Raw genomic sequence first — 8,755 nt, forward strand, 5'->3', positions numbered from 1 at the left:
TCCATAAAATATCATCAGTTTCCAGCTAAATTAGTCATTTACAACATTGACAATGTCTACACTGTATTTCTGATCAATTTGATGTTATTTTAATGGACAAAAAAATGTGCTTTTCTTTAAAAAATAAGGACATTTCTAAGTGACCCCAAACTTTTGAACGGTAGTGTGTATATATATATATTTTTTTTTCTTCCCTAACACTACCACCCTTCCCTGAAATACAGTTCTAGGTGAATCAGCACTTGTGGCTTTTCGAAAACACTGGGCATGTGATAAGGGCATCTGACTTAATGACATCTGATTTGCATAATTATGGGGCAATTCTCTTTTTATTTCCACCCTCTGCTATCTCTGCTAATATAACTGGCAGATCACAGATCCTTCCCACACATCACTGAGTCCACCACCATGGCCTCTAAAGCAGCGGCAGTGTTGCTGCTGGTTTACCTGTCAGGATCTACATTTGGGATCAAGCTGACTGGAAATGGATACACTGACATTCTGATCGCTATTAACCCAGTGGTGCCTGAGGACCCAGTGCTCATCACACAAATCGAGGTAATAAATTAATGACAAAAAACATTATTTCCCCACTCAATAGGTAATATATATTTTAGGATATTGTGAATGTTATTGAATGTAATGTTGAATGTAGGATATTGCTGTTTTTAATGTTGACATTCAAATGCTGTATCTAACCATAGGACAGGCATGCTGTGATTGTTTTACTAATAATGAAAGTAAACCAAAACATTCAATTAGACAACACAGCTTTTGTTTTATTCTATTTAATTTGTTACTTCAGGAAATGATTAAAGAAGCATCCAGACATCTACTCAATGCAACAAAGAAACATTTATATTTCAAGGAAGTCGCAATATTAGTGCCACCTAATTGGAATAAAGGAAATTACTCCAAAGCAAAGACGGAGGTCTACAATAAGGTACTGAGAGAATCTAAAACATGCAAATGATGTTGGAGTCCTTTGTGCTCAGTTGAAGTCATCATTACCACCAATGACAGAGAACGATCCTGACTGACATTCTATTAGCTTTTGATTCCTCATCATTACAATTATTTAAATCATTAAGTCATAGGAAGATACACTACACACTACAAAAGTATGTGGACACCCCTTCAAATTAGTGGATTCAGGTCTTTCAGCCACACCCGTTGCTGACAGGTGTATAAAATCGAGCACACAGAAATGCAATCTCCATAGACAAACATTAGCAGTAGAATGGCCTTACTGAAGAGCTCAATGACTTTCAGTGTGGCACCGTCATAGGATGCCATCTTTTCAATAAGTCAGTTCGTCCACATACTTTTGACCATGTAGTGTAGATTTCCAGTTATAAACTGGGTGGTCGAGCCCTGAATGCTGATTGGCTGACAGCTGTGGTATATTAGACCCTATACCATGGGTATGACAAAACATGTATTTTTACTGCTCTAATTACGTTGGTAACTAGTATATAATAGCAATAAGGCACTTCAGGGGTTTGTGGTATATGGCCAATATACCACAGCTAAAGGCTATGTTCAGGCAACTGTAATAGTAATCTTAACCGTAATTGTTAAAATACAACAAGGAAGACATACATTAAACTGTTATAGTTAAGGGGAAAATTTGACAAAATTGGACGTTTGTCCAAAAACATCAATATATAACTCATATGACCAGGTAGTCAGAATGTAAATAGGCATGGTATCATCTTCGCAAAATTCTGAAGTATAAGCTTTTTATAGTAATTACAAACACTTTGAAGTATTATGGTAAATCTAGATATTTTGTTAATAATTTGCATTGTATCTGTTATAGGCCAATATAATAATTGATGAGCCAAATAGATTACATGGAGATCAGCCTTACACTCTGCAGTATGGTGAATGTGGATCTGAGGGCCAGTACATTCATTTGACTCCTGACTTTATGCTGAATGATGATGTCTCTAAATACTATGGACCCAGAGGTTAGAGTCACCTGCCGTAAACTCTATCTCCTGTTACTGTGCAAGACCCAATACAGAAATCCTATTTGTTGAATTTTCCTTCTAAAACTCACTTCCAGGTAAGGTTTTTGTCCATGAATGGGCACATCTAAGATGGGGAGTTTTTGATGAATATAATGAAGAAAAACCCTTCTACTTGTCAGGTTCCATAATCGAGGCAACAAGGTAATCTTTATCATTTATACATATTGTATCCATTAAAGGGCAATTCCAACATAGCGCATTTCTACATTCTGTAGTGAAAAAAACATTTAATTTCAAAGACTACGAGATACACTGTGATGCGGGGAGCAGGAAAATAACTGGTTTTACTTTTGATGGCATCATCAAATTGCACTTTTTTAGGACCTTCTCATCTTTTTCAGTACAAACATAGAAATGCTCTATTTATATGTAGAAACTTGTATGGTGCTGGAGATAATGAATATGGGTTGAAAAGGGTTGGAATTCACCTTTAAGTGTCATAATTTGTCCTTAAAACAAGGAGTTTAAAAAGTTGCTTTTGAAAAAAACATTTAAATCAAACACATTTTCAATAGATTCCGTATTGTTTGCGGAACATGGCAAAGGTACCAGTTAAACTCTACCTGTCCATTTGCATTGTCTGTTATGTCCAGTGAAAAGCATGAGCTGGCGCACACCAAAAACAGTTAGTAGATGTGCTGACTAACAGCAAGTAAACTGTTGGCCTGAAGACGGTACAGTGATGCCGAAACATTGGTGTTTTACTCAGTAAATAAAACATGTGGTAAAGAAATTAACGTTATGTCCTGAATACAAAGTGTTATGATTGGGGCAAATCATACACAACATATCCCTGAGTACCACTATTCATATTTTCAAGCATGGTGGTGGCTGCATCATGCTATGGGTTTGCTTGTCATCGGCAATGGAGTTTTCTTTAGGATACAATGAAACGGAATAGTGCTAAGCACAGTCAAAATCCTAGTAGAAAACCTGCTTCAGTCGGCTTTCCAAAAGACACCTTTCAGCAGGATAATAACCTAAAACACAAGGTCAAATATACACTGGAGTTGCTTACCAATACATTTACATTACATTTACGTCATTTAGCAGACGCTCTTATCCAGAGTGACTTACAAAGACAACATTGAATGTTCCTGAGTGCCCAAGTTACAGTTTTGACTTAAATAGGTTTGAAAATCTATGGCAAGACATGAAAATGGCTGTTTAGCAATGATCAACAAGCAATTTGACAGAGCTTGAAGAATTAAAAAAATAATAATGTGCAAATATTGTACAATCCAGGTGTGCAAAGCTCTTAGAGACTCACATCTGTAATCCTTATCAAAGGTGATTCTAACATGTATTGACTCAGGGGTGTGAATACTTATGTAAATTAGATATTTCTGTATGTCATTTTCAATAAATGTGCAAACATTTCTAAAAACATGTTCACCTCATCAAATCAAACAAAATGTGCAATAAGTCAAGGGGAATGAGTACTTTCTGAAGGCACATTGATTAGTCACTGTCTTTATTTTTATAGCCCATTGTCTATTGATGAGCATTTAATTCAGTTTCCACTATGACATGCATCTACCAACAATTAAATAGTGATTTTTCTTAAATTATTGAGACTTGGAGTCAACCCTTACTGTACAATCAATTTATTGTTAATGTTCATTTTCTCAGATGTACCATAAACATTACAGGAAAGTACATCCACAAACGTGACCAAAAGGACTGCACCACTGACCCTGTTACTGGGTTATACACCGAAGACTGTGTATTCTATCCTGACAAGCAACAGACAACCTCTGCATCTATCATGTACAATCAAGGCCTTAGTGCTGTGAGTATAAGTCTACACAGCCTTTCAACTACCTTGATATCTACCCAATGTGTTATGTAGTTGTAATGCTCAACTTACCATTTTTAACTGTAATGAAGATACGTTTAAACTAATGACACAAGCGTTTGTGTTGTGTGCCCAGGTAAAAGAGTTCTGTACAAAAGAAACTCACAACACTGAGGCTCCAAACATCCAGAACAGACTGTGTGGTAATAGAGGTGTAGAGGAAGTTATCACCTCACTTTCTGTAGATGCCGGTGTGGCAGTTGTGCCAACACCACCAAGTATACTACCCACATTCACTGTGGTGCAGCGACGGCAAAGGGTTGTCTGTCTTGTCCTTGATGTTTCAGGAAGCATGTCTGCAGTAAGTTTTTATGGACTGATTTTTGAAATCAAACCATATTTTATAAAAACAATTCAAGATCTGACAACGGTAACACACATTCCTGGTATTATTGGTGTTTGTGCCCGGGCACGTGTGTGTGTGTGTCTGTGCTTTTGTCTAACTGTCCTGCTGGTTGCTAATATATATTTTTCCTATAAAGGGTTCTAGAATGTTGAACCTGAGACAAGCGGCAACACTCTTCATACAGAAGATTGTTGAAGACCAAGCTTATGTTGGCATTGTACAATTTACACAAACGGCTACAATTCTTCAACCATTGACTTTGATTGATGGTACAGCGTCGAGAGATACGCTTGTAGGCAGTCTGCCACTATCAGCTAGTGGAGGCACAGACATTTGTGCAGGTGTCGAGAAAGGTCTGGAGGTAAATACAATACCAATAATCTATATTTATTTGGCACAGTTCATATAATACATTACAAATTGCTTTAAATGATCACTTAAAATAATACTGGTACATAGTGCTGCAACAATCTGGATAAAAAACGTTTGACACATGAATACACATATATAGTACATTTAGAAAGAAACTCATTAAAATGACATTAATATATCATTTCAATAAATCAATGATGCTTCTATTAGGTACTTGGGGGAGATGGAGATGGTGCAAGAGGAGATGAAATCATATTACTAACTGATGGGGAATCAAGTATCAACTGTCAAATACGTGTTGAAGAAAGTGGTGCAACTGTGCACACAATAACTCTTGGGCCAAATGCAAACATAGCTGTAAAAGAATTGTCAGACATTTCAGGTAACACAGAGAGCAGTATCTTTCATAAGTATGCATTCTAAATTATATCTGAAATTCCTTCTTACTTGTTCAAATGTTTTACCTAAATATCATCCTTCCTGCTGTAGGTGGTAAATATCACAATGCTGCTGATGGTGTGGATTCCAATGACCTTGTTGATATTTTTGCTTCACACACAACATCTGATGGAAATCTGACCAAGCAGACAATCCAGGTGAGATGAGGTTGCAGGGAATTCTGAGAAACATAATATACTATAAGTGTTTACAGATATTTGAACATAATCTGTCTTTTTTCCCAACAGCTTGAGAGCACTGGATTGAATATGATTGGTTGGTTTAATGGATCTGTGTCCATTGACAGGACAATTGGAAACAAGACAAGCTTTTTAGTTATCTATGAAAGAAGTCCACCTGACATCCTTGTTTTAAGCCCCTTTACACGGACCTATGACACATCACATTTCAAACATGATGCTCCTGCTAAGACTTTGACGCTCGATATTGAAGGAACTGCTGAGGTCTGTCTGGTTGTGTTTATTTTATGTGTTCAGCTAGATTCAAAAGTTATATTTATATTTATTATAGTTGTGTGTATTATTTTTCCAATTACTACAAGCTACTAATTTAGCCATTTCAATTGTTCAATGTGGACCATATTATGCATTACTACAATTTCACTAGATTGAATGGTGATGATATTATTTACAATTGTAGACTGGAAAGTGGAAATACAGTCTACTAAATAAAGAGTCAACCGCCCAATCTATGTCAATGACTGTGACAAGTCATGCTGTTAGTGAAGCTATATCACCGGTCATGGTCAAAACCCACATGAGCCAACTGTCCAGCAACGGCAGCAAACCCATGTTGGTGTATGCAGAGGTCAACCAGAAAGGTGTTCCGGTGATTCTGGCAGATGTGATGGCCACACTAACCTCTGATAAGGGAGTGAAGCATGAGCTGAAACTGCAAGATAATGGAGCAGGTGATGTAGAGCCACAATACATATGATTTAGAACCAAAATGGTGTCGGTGTTACAAAAACTATTATTTATTTAAATTTTAAGATGAAATCCTATTTTTTCAGGTGCTGATGCTTTCAGATATGATGGCATCTATTCCAGTTACTTCACTAACCTAACAACAGGAAAATACAGCTTGAAAGTGAAAGTACATAACAATGATGGCATGGCCAGATTCTCCCTCAGGAGACACAGTGGAGCACTTTACATACCTGGATATGTGGTTAATGGTACAGTACATTCCATCTGAAACAATGTGTTTTTCATTCATGAACTGGTGGCAGGTAGCCTTGTGGTTGGAGTGTTGGGCCAGTAACCGAAAGGTTGCTAGATTGAATCCCTGAGCTGACAAGGTAAAAATCTGTCGTTCTGCTCCTGAACAAGGCAGTTAATTCACTGTTCCTAGGCTGTCATTGTAAATAAGAATTTGTTCTTAATTAACTGACTTGCCTAGTTAAATAAAGGTTAAAACAATGAAATTGTGATACCATATAATGTATATACCAAAACATATTTAATTTGATGGATCAGTACCCATACCTATTCTCAACAACTAGCCTTATAATGATCAAGGGTATGATTTGGTAGTTGGGATTGTAAGAATATGTATGTATTCATATGTTTGATGACTTTGTCTTCCCAGGACAAGTAGTGATGAATCCCCCAAAGCCCCCAGTCAGTGAGGACGACCTGCAGGCTGATGTGGGCAGCTTCACCAGGACAGCCATAGGAGAGAGCTTCTCAGTCAGTCTCCCACCTGGTGTCTCCCCTCCAAATTTCCCCCCTAACAAAATCACAGACCTGAATGCAGAGATAGAGGAGGACAAAGTGATGCTCACCTGGACTGCACCTGGGGAAGACATGGACCAAGGCACAGGTACAAAAATGTATAAATAATGTGCATCTCAACAATAAGTTGTGGATATATTTCCAGATTTTTTTGCTCAGATGAAAATCTGTAATGTAGGCCTAATATTCACAAAATATGAAGAAAAAAAAGCACTGCAACACTGACATGTACAGTATTTCACCAATCGCTAAATTTCATATGACAGGGGTGCAAAATGCTAACAATCAGATAATCAGTGTGCTGTCTTGGTGTATATTTACATTTATTTACTTGCCATTTCTATTTTTCAGCAACGGCCTATGAGATCCGTTTTAGTGAAGATTCGGACCTACTCAGATCCAACTTCAGTACCGCTCATCTTGTCACATATAACCTCTCACCAAAGAAGGCAGGCTCCCCAGAAAAGCTCTCTTTCACTCTCTTCTCAATCATCAAAAATGGCACCACTCTGTTCTTTGCAGCAAAAGCAGAAGACAAGTCTTTCCTGAAATCTGAAACATCCAACATTATTCAAGTGACCAGGATTGTTCCCAAAGCTCCTGTTCCTTCTCCAACTGATGCTCCTGGGGGGCCTGATACATCAGGCGGTGGTGTGAACATTACTGCTATAGTCATATCGGTCACCACAGTAACCATGGTGGCTTGTCTGATTGCTAGTGTGACAATGTGTTCAATTAAATCAAGGAGAGTTAATCATGCTTAAAACAAATTATGATGATGAACAAATGTAGCTGCACTTCATTGCACTGAATCATAGCAAACCTTCCTGTGTTTTTGATTAACACTAAAAAAACATATGAAGTAGAGGGAAATAAATGATCTTATCTACCATTCTTTGTTTTTTAAATAGCTGAAAGGTTAGAATGAGATCATAGCTAACCATATTAAATTGATTGTGCTATAATAGATTGATTAGACTGATTCTCTTAAGATCTCATTTGAAGCTTTGTGTTTGTGTATTAATCATTGTGTTTACAGTGAAGAACATGTTCTGTTAAGGTACGATGTAAGATGTATCATAAAATGTATTGACATTAATGTGTATTATGTAATGACTGGCCTCCTTGGGTCAGGTTACCGTAGACCACAATCCTACAGAGAGATCTCTCACACCCACCAGAGGGAAAGAGATCAAGAGGTATGGAGATAGGGCGGGGGTTGTGACACCTCATGCCCATTGTAAATCTAAGGCAGCAGACAAAATTCCTTTGTACTCTCACTATGGAGAACCGGCCTCAGAACATTTAACATGCAATAAATTGACTTTGGGACAATAGGTTTCGTCAGCCACAATGGTGGTAATGACGATAGATGGAATATGAAAATGAATGTTGTTTTTGTTATGTTATTAAAAGGTAAAGGACGACATTATAACGAAAACATTGCAACTTCAAGAGTTTTCCTAGTATATGCTGGATGTTTGCATATTGTATGTTGTGTGGAAAATGTCCAGATCAAAAAGAATGTTTTTGTAAAGATTAAATGTGAAGTTAGTTCTAAATTGGATCTGAGTTAGTTGTCTAAATTAGATCTGAGTTAGTTGTATAAATTGAATCCGGTCACCACTCTCCATCGAATCGTATGTCTACACTGCTTTCATTCCTACGCTGTGAGCCCTGAGCTACAGGGCTGGATGTTCTCAGAAGACCCCTTTCAGAACAAGGGCGAGGAAACAGACCACTAAGACAAAGGACACTGACATGGTGAGGACAACCAGAGAGTTACATACCCTGTAACCAGAGAAGTGCGTCAGAGAAGCCGAAATGGTCCACACAGAGACCCGCATTGGAGACCTTCAACACCTAATTACATCATTATATTCTGACCCATAAGAGTGGCAGTTCGGGGCAAGGTTAGGGTTAAAATAATCATAGTTGACAAATGCAC

The 8,755-nt window shown here is 37.6% G+C and overlaps 1 protein-coding gene across 1 annotated transcript; it reads left to right on the forward strand.

Annotated features, from left to right (window-relative positions):
- Window positions 1-370: 370 nt before the first annotated feature.
- Window positions 371-8,372, forward strand: LOC106560454 (calcium-activated chloride channel regulator 1). The gene is made up of 14 exons (XM_014123377.2): window positions 371-558; window positions 806-943; window positions 1,823-1,973; window positions 2,072-2,177; window positions 3,669-3,828; window positions 3,971-4,195; window positions 4,377-4,601; window positions 4,823-4,994; window positions 5,102-5,208; window positions 5,299-5,514; window positions 5,711-5,981; window positions 6,084-6,248; window positions 6,662-6,895; window positions 7,159-8,372. Exons 1-14 carry the CDS (start codon window positions 409-411, stop codon window positions 7,569-7,571), a joined length of 2,733 nt encoding a protein of 910 aa, XP_013978852.1. The 5' UTR covers window positions 371-408; the 3' UTR covers window positions 7,572-8,372.
- The last annotated feature ends 383 nt before the right edge of the window (window positions 8,373-8,755 follow it).

The sequence above is a fragment of the Salmo salar genome, chromosome ssa10, assembly GCF_905237065.1.
Source record: "Salmo salar chromosome ssa10, Ssal_v3.1, whole genome shotgun sequence".
Classification (NCBI taxonomy): domain Eukaryota; kingdom Metazoa; phylum Chordata; class Actinopteri; order Salmoniformes; family Salmonidae; genus Salmo; species Salmo salar.

What these genes read in the sequence shown, in the direction of transcription:
- LOC106560454 (XM_014123377.2), top strand. Translation starts at nt 409, where the DNA reads ATGGCCTCTAAAGCAGCGGCAGTGTTGCTGCTGGTTTACCTGTCAGGA. An exon ending in TAAATACTATGGACCCAGAG is followed by an intron (nt 1,974 to 2,071) that starts GTTAGAGTCACC and finishes ACTCACTTCCAG; the next exon opens with GTAAGGTTTTTGTCCATGAA. An exon ending in ACCTGGATATGTGGTTAATG is followed by an intron (nt 6,249 to 6,661) that starts GTACAGTACATT and finishes TTGTCTTCCCAG; the next exon opens with GACAAGTAGTGATGAATCCC.